Source organism: Quercus lobata, chromosome 1 (assembly GCF_001633185.2).
Source record: "Quercus lobata isolate SW786 chromosome 1, ValleyOak3.0 Primary Assembly, whole genome shotgun sequence".
Taxonomy (NCBI): Eukaryota; Viridiplantae; Streptophyta; class Magnoliopsida; order Fagales; family Fagaceae; genus Quercus; species Quercus lobata.
In genome coordinates, this window is record NC_044904.1 from 6,340,807 (window position 1) to 6,363,715 (window position 22,909).

Below are 22,909 nucleotides of genomic sequence, written 5' to 3' on the forward strand. Positions count from 1 at the left end.
AATTGAGTATTTCTTTTCTCTCTTATATACCCATGCAAGATATGCTTAAAAAGAAAATATGCAAAGGAAAATAAAAGCAAAAAGAATCAAAATGCTTTATATATGATTGCAAGCGTGTCTTCTAGGAGATGTGAGAGTTATAGGATGTACCTTGAAAGTGATAGTCCCCATCAAGTAGTTATGATTGTGTGAAGGATGTACCTCGAAGGTGATAGATTCCATCATCATGACCACCCCACTCAAAGAACGATATAAATAGGGAATGATGGGAACGAAAAAGGGGTTGGAACAAAAAATTGGGGGAGAGACACATGAGAGAAAAGTAAGAGAACTCTATTCAGGGGTGAAGGAAGTCCTGCACAGCTGTTTGAGAACCTCCATGGCTGAGTTGAATCTAAGGCAGTCCAGTACTAAAGCATCACCGTAGAATCACTAGTGATACCATCCGTTGTTCTTTGGACCTCCCATTGTGGGATAAGCCCAATCCAAGATACAAATAAATTGGGTGGTTTGGACCCAATCAGGAACATACCACCACAGATTGTTACTTCATTTGTTATCATCTCCTTCATGGTGTTTTTTTTTTTTTTTTAGCTATAACTATCTTTTATGATGAATAGTTTGCCAACGTTTTTACCAAGCCCCTTGTTCCTTGTCTCTCCCTCATGCTTCTCTCCAAACTTAAGCTAGTGTCAAATTTACCATTTTGAGTTTGAAGAAGATATTATTTTATATCCTTTTAGGATCCAAGCTTATTGTAAAGTCCAACATATGCCTGCACTTATTGCTCAAGAAACCTAATCCTACTAGAATTATAATAGGGTTACGCTAAGATTTTACTATGTCCAGTTTTATTGCATGAATAGCAATTCAGTTTAATCTCTCTTCACAGAGGTTTTTTTATTTTTTATTTATTTATTTATTTTTATTTAATTTTCCTTCCTCTTCTTCATTTTCAAACTTTTTACATTATCAAGGATTCAAGGGTATTTGGTATTTCTCCATGTGCAATGCAAATCACATTTAAATAACATTTTTGACATGACATTAAAAAAAAAAAATGTGAATCACATATAATTTTACTTTTATATATATCTGGTTGCATACTAGTGCCGTAGTTATTTAGAAAATTTACGAGGATAATATGCTAACGCATCTTCCTTTGTCTCTTCCACCATTTGACATCATTATTATTTTTGAAGCCACCACTTGGTATTTTTAAAATCACGTGTTCACACATTTTGACGCTTATTTTTCTTTTTAATTTCATAAAAGGTCGTTAAATAATTTAAACACAAGTGACGTAGGGGCTAGGACCACTTATTTGGTTGAATGATCCAAATCCTTCTGGCCTATTCAAGCCAATCAACGGCTGATGTTGTGGATTGGGAATGTGATTTATTTTTGGATGGAGATTGGGAATGGGATTTTAGTTGATTAGTTCTTTTTTGGAAAAACCCAAAATTTAGAGGAATAAAAAGAAATAATAAAGACACAAAATTTTTTCCAATAATTTATGTGTCAAGTTGAGATTAGAACAATATTATTTTTAGCAAATTAAGAGTCTTGTAATTCAATTCGTTTGCACATTTGATTCTCAAAAAAAAAAAAAAAAAAAAAAACTAGTTCACATATTTTAGTGTTTTTAACGTAGATATCTAGAATTCAAATCTGTCAACCTTTTCCATTGTAATTATTGAATTATATATAAGAAAAAAATTTATATAGTTCAACCACTATATTAATTTTATTAACATTGAATGAATGAGAAAAAAAGAAAATTCAAAATAACCTCATTTTCATTGCTTATACCTAACTATTCTATTGAAAATGTCTTTTTATTAATTTTCTTCCTACCTCTGTCCAGATAATGTAGACCGAGTCTCTGGCAATCTCACTGAACAAGGACAGATATTGGTTTGACAATTCTAACCTTATTTTTTCACGTGGAAATAAAATAAATAAATAAGTGCTTAGGTACCAAACTCTTACACAAATTAAAGTTTAGCCATAGATTCTCTAACTACCAAAAATGCTGAAACCACAGCTTCACCTCTCAAATTCCACCAAAGTTCCATTCCTGTTACACAAGCCATTCATCCATGGCAATTTTAATGCTTCACTTCCCATTTCAATGCACTCTTTCTGCAGAAAAAACAAACATATTGTTCGAGTTGGGTTCAATCCTAACAACATAAAGGTTCAGGCTGTGGCAAGTTCTACAGAGAAGAGTGTCTCTGTAAAAGCCATTGTAACTGTGAAACCTACTGTTGGTGGGTTCCTCACAAACCTTGGAATAGACCGAGGGCTAGATGATGTACAGGACTTACTTGGTAAAACCCTTCTCTTGGAGCTCGTTCAAGCAGAGCTTGATCCTAGTAAGTATTGGTCCAAGAAATTAAAATAAGCATATATATATATATATATATATATATATGGCAATATTTTAACTATTATATATAGAACGTAAATTTGAAGGAAGAGTTTGTGGTTTTTCTTCTTCATTTTGATTTATAAAAAAAAAAAAAATTGACTCTTAGTTTTGGTTTGATTCTTTAATTTCCTAGTTATTTAATTACTTTTTGTTCTGTTTGCAGTGAATTTCTTCCTCTCCTTCTCTTTCTTTGCAATGAATTTCTTTGTTTTCTTCCTCTACTTATTTTACAAATTCTACATATTATGTGTGAAGACTTGAGTTAAGTGGGTACCAATTCCATGCCCTCATTTTAAGAATATATACTGCAAGCAGAAAGATATCTATAACTTTTGAGCTCTAAATATTTCCGTGGATCAAACTAAAAGGAAAAACTTTTTGCTGAAGTTTCGGGTATTATTTTTTAATTTTCTTCATTTTAATAACATATAAAAAAAATAAAGTTCAAGAGTTTGTACAGCACAAGAACAAAGATTCTCTATCTTACAATAATAATAAAAAAAAAAGATTCTCTATCTTACAGTGGATGTTCTATTTTATATTCCACAGTATGTTATGATTTTTTTGAATAATTAAAAATAATAATAAATATGTGATATTTATTAATAATAAATATGTGATATGTTTTATTTAATGGACCATAGATAGAGCAGCCATGTTGAGGGTTTTTATTCACAACAAACAATTTATAAATCCGCTCAAGGTTGAAGGAATTGAAATTTAATCTTTTCTCTGAACAACTTATACAAGAACTTAATAGATGCTTTCATGAAATGGCTAAAATAAATTTAATTTTTTTGAGATATATTTTTGAGTTGAGTCCTAACACAAGTATTTAGAAATGTAAAATATATTCCCACTAGCTTTGTTGATAGTTATTCCAAATCATGTTAATTAATCCCCTAAGGTTTTGTAAATGCTCCAAATTCCTCTATAGTCTAGGACAAATTCCGGAAAAATATTTAGATATTTCCTCAAAAGTTCACATAATTTTGGCATGAACCCTCAAATCTTAAGTGCATAAAATTTTTATCCCTAATCTAGCCCCTTTTTAATGCTAAAATTCTGGATTTGCCTTTGCTAATTGATAGATGCATGTCCAACAATAAATACTTTTTTGTTGTTGTTGAGAAAAGTCCAACCATGACTACTAAATGATAGAAACGTACTAAATAAATATTTTTGTCATACTATATTCACGTGATAGCCTTAAAATAATGATATATTCTATAGTGCCTTATATTTATAGTTCAGATCTACGTCACCCTTCCTTCACCATATACTCATTTAAAAAAAAAATTATCCTACTTTGAATGTTTTAATTTATGCTCCATTTATGGCAACATGTCACACAACTATTTTTTTTTTTTATAAATAAAATAACCAAAGTTTGAAATAGAAAAAAATTCTAAACGTGATATTTTATAATTGGTGGAGTATAAAATGAAAAATGTAGATTTTGCACGGCAACAAGATTTTTCTTAAAAAAAAAAAAGATTGAAAACTATGTTTTAAGAGAACAGGGAATCGGCCAACTCACATCTTGGCTCAACATGCCAAGAATATTGACAATTATGTAACTTAGATAGAGGAAAATCCAGCTTTTATTGAGTTCACTTTGGCTCAAGATGTACTGCTTTTATCTTTTTCTTAATAAAGTTACTGTCTTTTCATCAAAAAAGAAAAAAAAAACTTATTATCAAATTGTTTTGTAGTCGCTCCCTACAAAACTTGTATGGCAATGAGTTTTTTTTTTTTTAATTATTACAAGTTTGCCACAATGTCATTTACAAAACAGAAAATTGATACTAAAAACACCAAAAACATGTTCTCTAAAAGGTCATTTGCTCAATATTTTTTGGACATGATTTTCAAGATAAAATTTCAAAAACAGTAACCAAATAAATACTTTTAATGGGTCTCTGAGAATTTTGTATTAAGTCCTGAAATCATATTTTAGAAACACCTACCAAACAATCGTTATGGACAGAAGAAGATTTTTGTTCAAAATATGATATTCACCACCAAATAGATAGATTATTCTTCCAATATCTTTACTCTCAGAAAAGTCAAAATGTGTGTGTATGTAAGTTATTGATGCTTGTTTATATATGTAGGAGAGAGAAAGCGATTAGTGTGAGAGAGAGAGAGAGAAATAACCAACTTGTGAATTTTCAAGAGCATTATGACTTTGCCATTAAAATGAAAAAAAGAAAAGGAAAAAAAAAAAATCTAGTTGTCCTTAACAACAAATGGTCCCATATGGTCCCAATAAACCGAGATATAGAAAATGCAAAGCTGAAAACGACCATATGATTACGGTCCCAAATAAAAAAGGAAAAAACGAAAGGAAAAAAAACGTACGAAATACAGAAATTGGGTTGGTTTTTTTAAGAGAGTTTTCAACTTATAGCCATTGTTTTTTATGATAGTTCTTTATCATTAGATTAAAATACTAATCAGTTTTTTGTGTAAAATAAATGTACAATTAATTTATGTATGTATTTAATATGCTTTCAAGGCTACATCCATTGACTGTACGTTGATGTGACTATTTATGTAAACTGTCTAATACGTTTTATTCTTGAAGAGACGGGATTAGAGAAGGACACAATCAAGGGTTACGCACACAGGACGAAGGGCAAAGAAAACGGCGTGGTGAAGTATGAGTCAAGTTTTGAAGTTCCAGTAGATTTTGGAGAGATTGGGGCTGTTTATGTGGAGAATGAGCACCACAATGAGATGTATCTTCAGGATATTATCCTTGATGGCTTCTCTAATGGCCCTGTTTATGTGAACTGTAATTCATGGGTTCATTCAAAGTATGAAAATCCTCAGAAAAGGGTCTTCTTTTCAAACAAGGTCAGCCTCTTTTAAGCATTTATTGGTTTTAAAAAGTTTCCTACAATAAATGAATTGCTTACACAAGTACATATAGACATGATCTTTATGTAGAAAAGAGTGGTTCTGGTGTCACTACTTTGTGCACAACTCGCCCACGTGGCGAGTTGTGATTGATGGAGGGGTGATGGTGGGTCATCCCTTCACCAACCACAACTCGCCACGTGGGCGAATTGTGCACAAAAGTAGTGACACCCAAATTTTCCTGCAGAAAAACATTACTATGCTTGTACATCACCTTCAAACAAATATAAATGCATTGCATACAGAAGTACATATAATTATATAAACGTGCTTGCCCACTTGCAGAAAAAAAAAAAAACCTTGCTTGTAGTTGTACATCAATGTAATAGAATATTGTTTTTCAGCAAATTTTACATTCTTTAGTAAAAAAAAAAAAAATCATTGATTTTAAATTAAGGATTTGATTCATATAATTATTATTTATGAGTCAACAAATTATTAGGAATAAGAATCCAATGCTGGAGGTAAAAGACAAACACCTTTTTATACTAATAGCTTTTTAGACTGGAACTTAACCCGTTATAAACTATGATCATTAATTCAACTAATAGATCATTGGTTAAATTGTAAGCTCAATTAAAATACAATAAAAAAATTAAGAATATGTTAAAAAACTCTTTAAAAAATCTAAAATAAATTAACAATCAATAACCAGTTTTTGAAAAATTTCAAAAAAATTATATAAAATATTCACCAATAAAATAGATAAGCATTTAGTGGCACACTTAAAACAATACTAATTATTGAGCACTCTTTGTATATAAGATAAACATAATGTGCTCAACAATTTATTTATTTATTTTTTATTTTTTTACGGATCAAATCCTTAAATTACATTTTATAAATAGATAGAGTCAATATTCAAACAAATATCTCGATGATAAATTAGAAAAAAAAATTTAAGTTTAACTTATCAAAAAAATATATAATCAAAAGATAAAAGGTCAAAACAAGTAAAAGTAAAAATAATTCGGTTAAAGAAAAATATTATTAAAAGAAATGAAAAGAATTTAAGCCATTTTGATATTTTATAATTTCTTCATAATAACTTTATATAAATGAAGAGATACAATTATGGAAATAATTGCAAATAAGGAATACATTATATTCATTGATTTCTTTCCTTAACATAGTAAGTTTTTTTTTTATTAAAAAAAAAAGACTTATTTATGACATGAGAGATAAACGGAGGTCTATTGGATTCAAGAACAGTAAATATTATGCCAAATTAGACTCCGCTTTCTTTGGTTGCAATTGAGAGAAGAGAAAGGAAAAGGAATAATAAGTGAAAGGAAAAGTAAGAGAGGAGAAAAGGAAAAGAAAACACTTCCTTTTATATGTTTGGAAATGGGGAGAAAAGGAGAAAAGAAAGAAGAAGTAATCCTTTGTTTGACTTGCAAAGAAAAAATAAAAGAAAAATAAAATTTATTATTTTTACTTTTATGCTCACATAAATTAGGGAAAGGAATATGGGGAGAGAGATATAAATGATAAGGACAAAAGTGGAAATTCCAGCCATAAAAAGTCAAAAAGATGGACTCCCCCATTTTATTTGAGTTTTTCTGCTCTTTTTCCGCCCAAATTGGCCGGATTGCAAAATGTGGACACAGAGGATTTGTTTTCTATACATTTCTTTTCTCCTCTATAATCCAGTACAAAATTTTTCATCAAATAAGAAATGGCACAAGCAAACCCAATAATACTTGATCAAAACAATCTCTCAAAAAATCAAAATATAGGAAGATAATGTCTACAGTTCTTTTATGGTCGCTTCATCACAAGCTTTTTTTTTTTTATGAGATGCTCTCTGAATAGTTAGCCTATATGATTTTATTATTGTCACTTTATCGCACTTTTTTTCTCTTTCTTTTGGAACATGCGGAAACAGTTGCATAATTATTTTCTTTTCCACAAAAGATAGTGTAAACTTTTCTATTTTTATTTTTTCCCCTTCTCCTAAACAGACCTTGGCTCATTAAGTACTTAGAGTAATGGATTGGCATGAGATTAAGATAATTTTGCAAGTAATAAAATAAAAAATAGAGTAACAATTTCTATTTTTTCTCCCTCAGTAACTCTAAATTATTCAGCCAGATAAATGAACAACATATGCAATTATTGTTTTTTTTTTTTTGGTTAAATTTATTGTTTATTGAATAGAACTCTTTTACAGTTTAGGAGGCCAACCCTGTTTTTTATTAAGTTAATATACCAATTAATTTTTGGTGTAAAACAAGATTTGAATCCCAATTTTTTTATTCTACAATGGAAAACTTCACATTGATTAGTTAATTCCTCTTGCTTGGAGCAACCGAATTCTCCTTAAAAAGAAAAAAGAAAATGAAATTTCATCATAAATTGATAACTCTAACATCATTAGAAAGTCGTAACCTTAAAATTAACACATTTAAATGGTCACTTAGGATCTTTTTGGATATTGTTTATTTTGTTGAAATTGAAAATTAATTGTTAAAAGTATTATAAATAAAAATAAAATTTAGTTAAAATAGTACAATAAAATTTATATTTAATAACAAAAATAAACTAAATAATAAAATAATTTATAATTTTAATTAGCATGAATTTATACGATTTTGTAAACCCCAGGACAACAAAATGTTTCTGACAGCCACTTGACGGCGACATATCGCTGGTATTCAAGTTCATTCGCTATTCATGGCTTCTCAATTTCATACTCCCTTTATAGGAAACAAGAGTCATTAAATGTTTACCAAAAAATAAAAAGAAAAGTCATTAAATGAATCCCAGTTATAGTGTTCGCATCTTTTGAGATTCATGTAGTACTACCAGTACTCTGTTAAAGGCTTTTTTTTATTTTTATTTTTAAGGAAAAAGTACTTTGTTAAATCATAAGGTCTAAGGATAGTGAGAATATGTGTGGATGAAAAGATATTGAAAAAATATATATTGTATTGTTTAAATAATGAAAATTGTTTACACAATTAAATAGGTCCTTACTTGCTCATGTTTTGTACTTATGTTGCCTACGTTAAACTTATTCATGTGATTATTTGTGAAGTCGGCCCTCCTTTTAGGCATATATTAGTAAAATCTTGGGATATGTTAATGTGTGCTTTAGGATATATATGGATATATATTAGTAAACTATTTTAGAAAATTTTTTATAAAAAAATTAAAAAATAATTATTTATTTTGACAGATTTTTTAATAAACTTTTCTAAAATGAATAGTTAAGAGCACCCACACTAGATGTGGGATATGTGCCAAATGCTAAATATTTGGCACATATCCCACACCAAACCCAATTTTAGCCCATTTAGTAGATGTGGTAAATTTTTTTTTTTTTGCAACATTGAACAGTACCGTGGCAAATTTGCCACGGTACGGAAGAGATGTGGTATATTGTTTTTTGTTTGTTTATTGTGTTGATGTGTAGTAAATATTATTTTAATGTGTAGTAAATATTATTTTAATGTATAGAATTGAATTATAAAACATCTGATAAATAAGATGTTGTAAAATGATGTGGTAAAATAATAAAGTAGGCATTTGATGTGGTAAAATGGCATAATTTTTAGAATATCTGCTACGGATGCTCTAATGTGTGTCCTTAATATATTTATTAACATTTCCCATGGTTAAAAGCCAATTAAACTGCTATGCATGGTTTATTTTTGTCATAAACCTTAGATTCAAAACCTAGTTGTTTTTAAGGAGAAAAAGTAATATTAGGAATACCACTCCATTTTTTTTCACAACTATTTATATTACATGTCATAATTGAAGTAACACTATTTTTAATTTTTTTTTTTTGAAAAAACACTATTTTTAATTGAGTTTAGTGTTGACATCATTTTTTTTTATCATCTATCAATTATAATAAACTATGTTTAAAAATTGTTAAAAGACATTCTTAGGGAATAAAAATCAATTGGACCACAAGTTTTTTTCAAAATTATGAACCAGGCATTCAGACACGAGTCACAGGATTATGATTAGATTTTTCAAGGCATCACCCATCAAAATCACTGAGGTTATTGGACCACCGGGATGGCAGGAAGAAATATGAAATCTCAACTCCATCCTATCAATTAGGATAGAAAAATCAAATGTCAAGGACAATCCTCATGACAGGTGCCATGACTATAGTGATACGCAGGGGTCCACCATTTGTGTTTGATTTACTTATTATAATGTATTTATGGCCCATCTTTTTTATGATTTTTTTTTTTTTTTTATGATTTATTTCATCAAAACGAATCTTTTTAATCAGATTTAAAAAAAAAAAATTAAAAAAAGAAATAACGGTAAAATACTGGGATAAAAATAAAAGGATAAAAAAATTGATCCCTAGCTAATGTTTGGACTAATGTGAGACATTATCCAAAATTTCATAAATACCCAATTTAACCCTGAGTTCAATAATTCTAAACATCGTTTCAAAGTTCTTTAGTTCCTTGAAACATTCTTCTACTTCCTTCTTCATTTTTGGTTGATGCCCATTCCCGTGGGATTGTACTGTTTCAATTAACTTAACCATAAATTAGCTTTATGAAAAATGAACATAAATTACTAAGTGCAGTTTGTGTTTAGGTGACAAATTGGATATTTTTGAAAATTTTGAGTAGTACGTACTTGACATTAGCCTAAACATTAATGATAATTTTTGTATTTTACCCAAATAAAAGGAGAAAAATATCACTTATTTATCTTTTTATTATTATTATTATACATAATTCAATTGATACTCTCTCTTTAAATTAATTTAATCACAGCCATAAGATATCTAATTATTTAAATAAATTACTTATAACCACTTCTGTAACATCATTAATGAAAGATAGTCATATGAGAATTAGTCAAATAAATTACTTTCCATTATATAAAACCATTGATGAAAGTTAGTCATATATTTGAGAACAAGCAAGTATGATCAGATATAGAGATATGGATGAGTGAGTGCATATATGTAAATCTCATGTTACTGATTTCCCTAATAATTTTTAACAGAGGGTGGACAGAAGCAGTCTATTAAAACAATGGGATGATGCCATAATGGATACCACATGAGGCTTGAATATGAATACATAAAACCTAAGGGATGCCAATATAATTCCATACAATTCATTTGAGTTTTTGATACCCAATATAATAAATATTTCAAGCATATTTCATAATGTAACAAAGCAATTAATGTAAATGTTGTCTATTTTTAACACTTCCTTCTTGATATATATTTTTTGGATTGTGACACTCACACATATATCTTCAATGTGGAACAGTCATACTTGCCATCACAGACACCAAGTGGGCTGTGCAGGTTAAGAGAAACAGAACTTGAGATTTTGCGAGGCAATGGCCAAGGAGAACGTAAGAGCTTTGAGAGAATATACGACTACGATGTGTACAACGATATTGGAAATCCTGATAGTAGTGTGGATCTTAAAAGACCTGTACTAGGTGGCAAAGAGCGCCCCTACCCTAGACGTTGCAGGACTGGGCGCCCTAGGTGTAAAACAGGTGATAAATTACTATGCATTTTTTTTTCATCTTTCATTTTTAAGGTGTGGTTTAAAAGGAGATGGTATTTTCTACACCCATCTTAGAGCTCGCACACTTAAAAGTGGTGCATTTCATAAGATCAAAAATATAAAATAATTTTTTCTTAAAAGAAAGATAATGATAATAATAATAATAATAATAATAGAATTTGGATAATCTTTGAGATTCGGTGTGCGTTTGGATACAACTTATTTTATTGAAAATTAAAAAATGAAAATAATAAAAAAAATAACTTTTTTTGTTTTTGGTTTATTACTGTTTGACACTGTTTATTGTCCATAAATTCACTATTTATGACCAATAAACAGTGCATAAACGCAAAGACATGACACTTATATCACACGGATGCTAGATTTGTCTTGTAGCTCTCTAGGTTTGTACGTTATTTGACGCAGTATCTAATAGTAAAACCAAAATATTGGATTTTTTCTTTTACAGTCTTGACTTTACCACATTTAGTAATGTAATTACATTTACATTGTTACATATATTAAAGGCAAACCATTATTATTTTTTTTGAGAATCAAATACAAATTAATTATTCGTATGATATATATCTAGTTTTATTGGACTAAAACAACCTAATATTAAAGCATTTTTTATTAAATTATATTTGGTATTTATCTACAAATTCTGGGTATTTATTTATTAATTAAATATGTATTATTTATCAATAAGTTTAATATATGGTAAATTAAGTTTGATTTTGATTTTGATTTCTTGATAGTAACTGAAAAATATCTCTTTTTTTTTTTATAAGGAAAAATATCTCATTTTGTTTTTACTGCATTGATCCTTTTCTAATCTAGTCATTTAGAAGAGAATTTCTATGTGTTTCTCTGATATTTCTTTTTCTGAAAGCCCCATCACACGAAAATGGAATGGCCAATCAATCTATCCTATCAGTCTTCAAGAGAACCAGATATTTACTTCTAGGTTAGCTATCGTATAGTTGGTCATCATTTGAATTTGATGAATGACCTGACTAGAATGAGGTGTAAAAAAAAAAGGACCATAATTTAAGGGTTTCCACAAACATTCTTCCCCTTTTATTATAAAATTATTGCCCTCCTTTTACAGTGGTGGAGTCCATTTTTCTTCAATGACTGAATTCTAACTAAAATAAAAGTTTTAAATAATTCCGATTTTATTGTAATTCATATTCTGATTAATTCAATATTTTATTTGATAAAAATTCCCATCTTAATCAATAATTCATTACAGTACTGTGTGTGATTGCCTCATCGATTGTCAATGATGTCAAGAGTATCTCTCAATATATGTCATCTCTCGTTTGATTATATTATCTTATAAGTTGTAAGTGGATCTAATTTTTGTTAAAAAATACTATTAATCCGACAAAAATTATATAATCGGTGCAATTACAAAAAGAATTATCCCAATTGACAATACATGGTTATCACACTGCTTACAATAATTCTCTAACAGGACATTTTTCTTTTTTAAATGGTAAAGAGGTCTAAAGTTTGTGAGCTTTGAAACTTTGAAACTGAAGCTAAAAGAGATTCTTGAAATACAGATTTACCAAACAAAAAGAAAAGGGAAAAAAAAAAATCTAACATGGGAGGGTTGAACAGGGGTCAATGGCCCACTACAACAAAATATATTTTCAGTGACGAAAAAATTCGTCACTAAAAGTCCAATTTTTCGTCACTAAGAACCTTTAGTGACGAAATTGGACTTTTAGTAACGAAATGAGTTTCGTCACTGTAGCCCCGTCACTAAAAGTCCGGGTGACGAAAAATTTCGTCACTAAAAGTCCGATTTGATTTTTTTTTTTTTAACTTTTAGTGATGAAAACGTTTCGTCACTAAATGTTTTCCTCACTAAAAACACTATTTAGTGACAAAAATATTTCGTCACTAAAAACACTTTAGTTTACTAAATCATATTTAGTGACGAATAATTTCGTCACTAAAACTATATTCGGGTACATATAGTGACGAAAAAATTCATCACTAAAACTATTTTTAAGAAAATCCAGGCACATATAGTGACGAAAATTTTCGTCACTAAAACTTATTTTCTGTTTTTATTTTTTTCTTGGCTTTGATATTAACCTGTAACCTGTCATTACATTATTAAAATCTCACATTTGAATAACACATTTATTTCAACAACACATTTATAAAAAAAGATCCATACATTCCACAAGTAAAAAATAAAACAAGTATCCAATTCAAACTCCTTCTATACAATAATTGTTTGTAATACATACAGTAACTCTACCTAAACCCTATTTTAGAACTAATGGAAGATGTCCTCATATGTCTTCAAGTAATGCCAAAAGTAAATCTCCTAAAAGCCACCAATAAAAAATCTGCACAAATATAAAAACAATACTACATTAAAATTGTAAAGTAAAAACATTAACTATGTTATAAGAAACATTTCTAACAATGTATTAAAAGTAGCTACACCAATGAATTAAAATCACAACTCCTAATGTATAAGTTGTAGAAAGCAAATATAGATTTTCAAGACCAATTGATTTTGTTGGAGCAATTCAAGTTGTATTACAGTTTGATTGTTAGTGTAATATCATATAACTATTCCAAGACCAATCTGATATTACATGCTTATAGTATACAAATATAAGACAGTTTCCAATCAAATATAAGACTTCAACATATATGAGACTTTGTGTAGAAAGGCAAATCTTCTTAAAATAATATGAAAGAAGTGAACTGTATGAAAAGCACTAAGGAATTCGGGTAGCCAACTTTAACTAGTCAAAATTAATTTCTCTTGAGATTATTAAGATGGTGATACATGTAAGCATCCAACTATCCTAGAAGCTAGAAGGCTACAAGCCTACAACGTGAACAACATTGTTTATGGACCATTATTCTTTGTAGTTGGAAAATATTTCACAGATCTTTTTGCTATAAAATTACCAAACCTACAATTCATCCTAACCATGAATATATTTTCGCTATCATCTTCAAAAGAACGGGTACTAATTATTTATCTTTTTGATAACTCTATAAACTTCCTTCGGAGAGGCTCGCTATTGTGATTGTCATCTCGTTTCTTCTTTTCTGTAAAATGCATGCTCTTTAAGTTAACCATGTTCAACAAAAATAAAAGCCCACCAATTCAACATTAATTTTACACACTGAATAAAGCACAACTCAACAACACCATCTCAATAGCTCCAACTACAAAAAAAACTAATAGATGAGGATGGAGGGTCTAAATCTTAAGGCCCAGTGGACTATGGATCTTGGCAGGCCAAGGCCCACTAGTATGAAAGAATAAGCCAACTACAAAGTCCAAATTTTGGCCCACAAGATTGGGGCAGTAAACAAGCCTATAGTGTAGTTTTTCCTACAGTGTAGTTGAGGATGGATATTTTAACTAATATATATATATATATATATATACACACACACACAGCAAAAGCATTGGTTCTCAGCCTTCCGTTGAAAAACAAGATATAGCTATTAAAAAAAAAAAAAGGAATTATAAATTTCATTAAAAAAATAAACAGTTACTGCAAAAGCTTTAATTTAATAAACCCACCATTTGGATGCTGAGGTTTAATAAGGGATAATAATAAAAAGTTAAAAAAGTCTTATTCCATTATCAAAATTCTCCTTTCTTTCACTGCCCTATATATGATCACAACAAAACAATTAACCAAAGAGAACACAAACCAAATAATTTTCTCCCTCCAAAAATAGACAGCCAAACTACCAAAGTAACTATATGAAAAGTTAGTTAACTTAGTACTTTTTAATCCTGCCACGTGACAAAACAATACAACAAAAATAATAATAACAAAGTCTTATTTTTTTTTTCAATTAAAAAAAAAAATAGAAACTCTCCCTCATTTTGTAATCAGAGATTATCAATCCAAGAGTGAGATAGAAGTCAGAACCAAATTGAAAGTGACATGGAATTTAGAGAGAAAAAAAAAAGGATAACATTAGAAGAAGTTGACTATAAAATTATTCGGTCAAATCACATTATAATAAGTTGACTAGAAAATTATCCTAGGATTTGGCAAATGCCAGAAAAGAGACTTAAGGGACTTGGCAATAACAAAGTAGTAATCAACTAATCATGACCCATGGACATGACACAATTAGATAGAGGCTAGAGCCATATGTGTCATGGAAAGTGTTAAGAATTACAGTTACAAGTGAAGCCCGACCACTTAGATAACTCAGCCATTAATAAAGACACAAGCCAAACAGTAAACAAGGATGATATATCCAAGTGGCACCCCACCACGACTAATGAAGTATTACTATGTCTAGCACCCATTATGGTGGAGTAAGTTCTTTACAACCGCTTTATTAACTAATGAATCACCTAGCTAATTCTAAAGGATGCAAATGGTGAGCAAACTTTCAGTGCAAAGAAATAGGAATAACAGTATATAAATATTTACATTTTAAAAACCCACTTCCCAAGTCAGAAATACATTCACCAAGTTCAGAAAGATAGCCACATGGACTTCTTCAGAGGTTTGGTCACCAGTTTTACATATATCTACATAGCTACACTATCAAAAAGCAAGAACCTCTATAACTTGAACAGAGTATTACTAGCCTACTAACTGAAATGAGAGACATAGACAAGCCACAGATAAATTATTCCATAGACATCACTACAGAGGGAAGTGGACATTTAGATACCAGTATCAGCATAGACAACCGAATACAATGCTCTCTCCATTTCTCTCCAGGTCATTTGCACACAGTCTTCAGTCTCTTTGCAGCCTGAACAAACCCCACAATGACCTGCAACTCGTCCATTTGCTTCACCAACAAAAAAATGTGTTTTTTCAGAACAGAATAAAGCTTCTAATATACAAAAGCTGTTGAACTTAACAACTTAATTGCAACAAACAAAATACAAAAATAAAATTTTCGCAAAATAAAAATCATAATTTGAAAAACTTTAGCTTGTTTTATTTGGAATTTCAGGGAACATCCTTAACAATCAAGTAGCAATTGTCGCCAATATCTCCACAACGCAGCAATCTCCAGTTTGCTTAAGTCAACCTTCTGCAAAGAAGATGTTTCAGCAGCGAACTTAACAATTAACAGTAAATAAGTTCAACAATAGACTACAAAATTTTTTTTTACACCTTTTTTTTTTATGAAAAAAAAAAAAAATACCGTGGACCCACGAGGAGTGGAAACAGATCCTTTAGACTGTGAGTCACTAGAGAGGGATTTGCTCATAGTCCTATGAGATGACTCGGATGATTTGTGCATTCTATGCCTCGATCTGTGGGACTTTTGAGTGTCATCTGGTGCTGAGAAACCAGAAACAACACAACCACGATTAAAAAGTGTTGTGGGTCCAATACAAGGATAAACACATAAGACAACAGGGCTTTTGAAAAATAGTAAAAGTAAAAGTTGAAGGCACAATCGATCCTATGCAACAACCTCAATCACTTGTCTAAAATTCCAAATCCACAATTACAAAGGCAAAAGAAAACAACTACATAGAAAGGGTCCACCCAAAGGCCATAGCCATTACACAGCCATGATTCCACTAGTATCACCCAAGCATCCTCCAATAAAACCACACCGCCCTGAAACTTTTCACCAGCAACCAAGACCAATAATTTGTCTCCACCAACCATGAGCATCTTTCAACTCTGACAACAAACCTGTGTGAAAATCCATGCCCACAAACACCACATAACTAAAGCCCCATGGCCTCAATGCCCAAACCACCGCTAACCGCCTTAGGAAAAAACTATATTCCAATACACCCATCACCAATCCAACCACTATCATAGGTTGGTGCCCAAACAACAAAGGTATAACCAAAAAAATATTATAGATAAATTAATCAACTAAGGGACTGATTTTGTTGTGTAAGTTAATTCTGTTCTTTTGGATTTTCTAAGATACCAAACAGAGCATAATAGCAAAGATATTAAAAACAAAAAAAAATAATAATAATAATAATAAAAAAAATTAAACAAAGGAAATAATTTTGGTGTAATTACTGTTCTTTTGCAATTTCTAAGGAACCAAACAGAGCAAAACGGCAAATATATAAATACCAAAATAAAAACAAAACTTTGATTAAAAAAAAAAATGATTGACCTAGATGATTAGCGCAGATCTTGAGAGTCTTAGATTGGCGCATTACGAGCCTGACTTTTCCAGATTTCTTGTGCTTTAGAAGCTTCACGGTCCCTACACCCCTCTCTTTCCATTGCTTCCCTTCTTTATCGAAATGGTACAGTTTTGCTTTTCTGAAACCAAAACACCAAAACCAAAAAAGAAAGGTAAAAAAGCCAAAATCGGAGATGAATTAGAAACCCTAGAAGAAGAAGAAGAAGAAGGATATCTCTCTGTCTATGAATGATGGTGGAGACAAAGATACACATAAGTCAGATTTCTCTTGGGTTAATAAGCAAAAAAATCAAAACCAAAAAAAATTGAAAAAATTTAGAGAGAGAGAGAGAGGACCTGAGGGAAGGAAGGCGAACGGTCGCCGATTCGAAGGAAGGCGAAGGGTCGCCAGTTCAAAGGAATGCGAAGGGTTGCCGGGAAGTCGAATGGTCGCCGGTTCGAAGGAATGCGAAGGGTCGCCGTTGAGCTTAATCGGCGACGGTTGGCTCTTAACGGAGCTTCATCGGCAACGGCTAAGCTTAATCGTGACGGTGGGACTCAATGGCGACGGTGGGAGCTTAATCGCGACAATGGGAGCTCAACGGCGACGGTGAGGTTTTTTTTTTTTTTTTTTTTGACCGAAATATGGCACAACAAGTGCTTTGAAGAGAGTTTCAACAAGTGCTCTGTTAACTTTTGGTGCATGTGCTGGGTATTGAAATTGGGCTTTGAAGTCTTTAGTGATGAATTCCAGTTTCGTCACTAAAGACTGGGATTTATTAAGATTTGTAGAGACGAAATTCATATTTCGTCACTAAATTATATTTTTAGTGACGAATTATGATTTCGTCACTAAAAACATATAAGTGCACAACTATTATTATTTTTAGTGACGAATATTTTTCGTCACTAATTCTTCCTTATAGTGACGAAAAGATTTTCGTCACTAATACTATCCATAGTAATACCTACTGTGACGAAATATTTCGTCACTAAAAATTTCAACTTTTAGTGACGAAATATTTTGTCACTATAGATTAATTAAATTAGCGCCAAAATTTCCCTCTACTAGCGCCCATTTTTCAGATCACAATAGTGACGAAATTTATTTTTCGTCACTAAATGTTATAATTTTTTTCATTATTAGTGACGAAATTCATATTTCGTCACTAAAGCTGTATTTTTAGTGACGAAAAATATTTCCTCACTAATTTTCATCACTAAAAATACATTTTGTTGTAGTCCTCAGGTTTTGAAAATCAGTGAGATACATCTAGGGTTTTCCAATATGCTAGGGCTTTAGGAGAAGAAAGAATAAATAGAGCAAAATAAAATATCATGATCATGTAAATTTAACCCATCATTCATATGTTTTAAAAAATAGGCTTTTGTTAATTAGGGTTTCCTATTTTGCTAGGGTTTCAAGAAAATATAAAATAAAATATCGATCGTTACTATGTAAATGTAGCCCTCTATTTATTTTACACTTTGTATCCTAAGAACAATTACTTTGTATGTAGATCCATTGTCGGAGGAAAGGAGCAGCAGTGTATATGTTCCCAGAGATGAATGCTTCGCAGAAGTAAAACAACTAACATTCTCAGCAAAGACGGTGTACTCAGTGCTCCATGCAGTGGTGCCATCTTTAGAGACTGCTATCATTGATGCCGACCTTGGATTCCCCTACTTCACGGCCATTGATTCACTTTTCAATGAAGGGATTAATTTGCCACCACTTAAAAACCAAAAAAAAGGATTTTTTAGTAGCCTCTTGCCTAGGCTTATCAAGGCTATCAATGATAGTGATGATTTTTTGCGGTTTGAGACACCAGAAACAATGGAGAGTGAGAAAACATACACATAAAACTTATCTTTGAATAGTCTTTCCTCTCTATTACACTTTCTCTAAATGGTGGTTTTTACACATGCAGGAGACAAATTGTTTTGGGTTAGGGATGAGGAGTTCGCTAGGCAGACTCTTGCTGGTCTCAACCCATATAGCATAAAGTTGGTCACGGTATGATTTGTGGACATATACCATGATAGCATGGAGCATAATTAAGCATCAAAGAAATTGGATGGAATATAAGTGATAATTGGAAAATATAATCATAGGCAACATATGTGGTTTAGCTTTAATTAGAGGTTAACAAACACATTGAGTAGCCAAAAGCCTTCTGTCTTAATATTTTGTTGGTTTCGAATCTCCTTCTTCTACTTGTTGTAACAATTAAATTATAGAGGAAAAAAAAAAAAACTAACACAAATTCAAAAACTAAGATTGAGTATTTCCTTGCAAGGAATTGTTGGGGATCTTAGGGAGATTATAAATGAAAGGTTAATATAATATATAAGAACTACACTTTATCCAAAAACTTTAGTTAATTAGTTTGACTTAATTATGTTATATTAACCATTTAATTAATTGGGACACAACTTGTATATTCCAATAGGAATGGCCATTGAAAAGTCAACTTGACCCAAAGATCTATGGCCCAGCAGAATCAGCCATCACTACAGAATTGATTGAACAAGAGATCAAGGGTTTCATGACAGTCAATGAGGTAACACAATATTATTTTTAGTATATTAATTACACACATCAAGAACATATATAATCGATTTTATCTCTCACACACAAATTATTATAAATTGAATTCATGTAGGCCATAAAAAAGAAGAAGTTGTTCATTCTAGATTACCATGATCTATTGTTGCCATATGTGAGCAAAGTAAGAGAAATTAAAGGCACAACTCTGTATGGATCACGGACGCTCTTCTTCCTAACCCCAAATGGCACATTAAGGCCACTGGCCATTGAGTTGACTCGGCCACCAATGGATGGGAGGCCACAATGGAAAGATGTCTACCTTCCTACTTGGGATGCTACTGGTGTCTGGCTTTGGAGGCTAGCCAAAGCTCATGTGCTTGCACATGACTCTGGTTATCACCAACTTGTTAGTCATTGGTATGTTCCACTTGTAAATTTTGATTTTGCATTTGTTCATCTTTATGTGAAAGGAGCTGTATTAGTTAGTTAAAATAATTTCTAGCATCTAGACCTGAAATCTAATCTTAATTGCCTTCAGAAAAGTTTGGGGCCATGCACATTTCTCTCTCTGAAAGTGTGACGTGAGCCTTACCATTCTACCTATGAATTTAATCATGAAATATGAATTCCCTTTATTTCAAGTTTAGAGAAGATTCTATTCCAAACAACCTCATGGGACTTGACCCTAATTCTGGGGTGAGATTTTATTCAACAAGAAGTGTAGTTAAAAAAGAGAAATATGTACACCTACAAACAAGTCCATGCATGTATTGAAATTATATAACTATATATATATATATATATATATCTATTGAGTGGCCTTGAGAAATAATCTATTAAGAAGGGATTTTCTTCGTGTCTTTTGCAGGCTAAGGACTCATTGTGCTACAGAACCTTATATAATTGCAACAAATAGGCAACTTAGTGCGATGCACCCAATTTATAGACTGTTGCACCCTCATTTTCGGTACACTATGGAGATTAATGCCCTTGCTCGAGTAGCACTTATCAATGCCGGAGGGATCATTGAGAGCTCATTCTCACCTGGCAAATACTCCATGGAGTTTAGCTCGGTCGCCTATGACAAACAATGGCAGTTCAATCTTCAGGCATTACCAGCTGACTTAATTAGCAGGTAAATTTAAAAACAAACATTTCTTAAACAAGTAATAATTCATTGAGTCAAACCTTATGTTATGTCATTGTCTATGACACCAAGTGAATTTACGCTTATTACACATTTCCTACCACAACTTGTCCCAAAAGTTTGGAGTTAGTTATGAATTTTCAACATACTATTCAAAGTAAACTACATGTATTGATTGCTTTTAAAAATTTATTACAAAATGATTACAAACCGATATGACAATAATTATGATAGGTACTAATTCCACATATATTAAATATCTTAATAACTATTTTGTGATACATGCATATTTTTTAAAAAACTTTTATATAGTAAAATTTGTAATATCCATCATAACATTTTAAACTTTTTCATTTTTGTGAATTTCCCTTTCAAGTTCTTGGCAATCAAAGGGAGCAATATTAGCAATTTTAATTGTATTACAATTGACACCCCATTTCATAGCTTACTCTCCTTTAGAGGACTAACTGTTATCCTAACATTTTTACTATACAGGGGAATGGCTGTTGAGGATCCAACTGCTCCACATGGTCTAAAGCTCTCAATTGAGGACTACCCTTTTGCCAATGATGGCCTTCTCCTTTGGGATGCTATCAAAGAGTGGGTTAGTGACTATGTCAACCACTACTACCCTAACCCTAGCCTTATAACATCTGATCAAGAGCTTCAAGCATGGTGGAATGAGATTCGAACTGAAGGTCATGCTGACAAGAAGGACGAACCATGGTGGCCAGTCCTCAAAACCCCGAAAGACCTCATCGAAATCATCACAACAATCGTATGGGTGGCATCCGGTCACCATGCAGCCGTGAACTTTGGACAGTATGCTTATGGTGGATATTTCCCTAACCGACCTACCATTGCTAGAATCAATATGCCCACCGAAGAGCCTTCTAAAGAGTTTTGGGACAACTTCTTGAAAAAGCCTGAAGGTGCACTCTTACAATGCTTCCCTTCACAAATTCAAGCAACAAGAGTTATGGCTATTTTGGATGTACTATCAAACCATTCACCTGATGAGGAGTATCTAGGTCAGAAAATAGAGCCAGCATGGTCTGAGGACAAGTTTATAAAGGGAGCCTTTGAAAAGTTTAGTGGGAGGTTGAAGGAGCTTGAGGGGACTATTGATGAGAGGAATGCAAATAGGGATTTGAAGAACAGAAGTGGAGCTGGGGTTGTGCCATATGAGCTCTTGAAGCCATTCTCACCTCCTGGAGTGACTGGAAAAGGAGTTCCTTATAGCATTTCTATTTGAATTTAGAATGTGTATTTTGCGAATGTAGATTGTTGGTTGAGAACTTTTGTGTCAGATGGCAGATTTGGACAAAAAATAAGTTGGATTTCCTCATCTTCAATGGCATGAACCAGATTAATCTTCAATGGCATGAACGAGATTATTTCATTTTCAATATATAGCAATAATCAAATCACAGAAGGTTTTTAACAAAAACAACCACCACCACCTACATTGAACAAATACAGACATGATCATTGATCACAAATGAAAAAAAGAAAAGGTTGAATAGAAAAAGAAATGAAAAGGAGAGAAACCTTTTTTAGATTTTGTTGCATTAAATTCATTTTGTTGAATGAATACATACATAAAGTGTGGGAGCCAAGATTTTAGTTTTAGAGAAACAGATTAAAAAAAATGAAAGCAAAAAATTACTTTCAAATTGTTAATAACTAATTAAAATAAGTAACAATATATATATATATATATATATATATATATAAAAGCAATTAAACAAAATTTCATATAAATATGATGTCCATATAAAATGTAATGTGATGGAAGCTAAAACAAATAAAACAAAACACTTCTTAAGCAAGGATATATTCAGGAGGAGATTTGAAAAATATCACTTGATAAAAAATTATTTAAGATTTGTTTGAGACTAAATATAGTATATATAATTTTATACCTCCAAATTATAATTTATGAAAAAAAAAAGGTATTTTCATCCTTAAAGTTTTTATAAAGTTATTTATTTTTCGTTCCTAAATTTTTTAAAAAAATTATTTTTTCCTAAATTATTAAAAATGTTACTCTTATTTCTCGGAAACATAGTCTTAGTTGTAATAATTTTAGCATTTAGAGTGTTTGGAAAAATATAGTGATTAGGGGGTGTTTGGTACATGTTTTCAAATAACAATTTTCAGTTTTAAACAATATTATACATATTTTCACATTT

At 31.1% G+C, this 22,909-nt stretch overlaps 2 protein-coding genes across 4 annotated transcripts; one reads left to right on the top strand and one right to left on the bottom strand.

The window, feature by feature from the left end:
• The first annotated feature begins 1,984 nt into the window (after positions 1-1,984).
• LOC115976262 (linoleate 13S-lipoxygenase 2-1, chloroplastic-like) lies at positions 1,985-22,094 on the top strand. Its single transcript, XM_031097442.1, has 9 exons — positions 1,985-2,378; positions 5,025-5,296; positions 10,624-10,861; positions 18,537-18,860; positions 18,948-19,033; positions 19,470-19,580; positions 19,683-19,984; positions 20,436-20,702; positions 21,210-22,094. Exons 1-9 carry the CDS (start codon positions 2,033-2,035, stop codon positions 21,967-21,969), a joined length of 2,706 nt encoding a protein of 901 aa, XP_030953302.1. The 5' UTR covers positions 1,985-2,032; the 3' UTR covers positions 21,970-22,094.
• LOC115976272 lies at positions 15,287-17,773 on the bottom strand. Of its 3 annotated transcripts, none has more exons than XM_031097471.1 (5): positions 17,374-17,773; positions 17,005-17,156; positions 16,057-16,190; positions 15,876-15,942; positions 15,287-15,693 (listed from the first exon to the last, which is right to left on the bottom strand). In XM_031097471.1, the coding sequence occupies exons 2-5, from the start codon at positions 17,045-17,047 to the stop codon at positions 15,563-15,565; spliced, it is 375 nt and encodes a 124-aa protein (XP_030953331.1). In that variant the 5' UTR covers positions 17,048-17,156; positions 17,374-17,773; the 3' UTR covers positions 15,287-15,562. The 3 variants fall into 3 exon arrangements, with proteins under 3 accessions (XP_030953331.1, XP_030953322.1, XP_030953312.1); XM_031097462.1 differs by having other exon boundaries at positions 15,876-15,939; positions 16,057-16,196; XM_031097452.1 differs by having other exon boundaries at positions 16,057-16,196; positions 17,374-17,771.
• Positions 22,095-22,909: the final 815 nt, after the last annotated feature.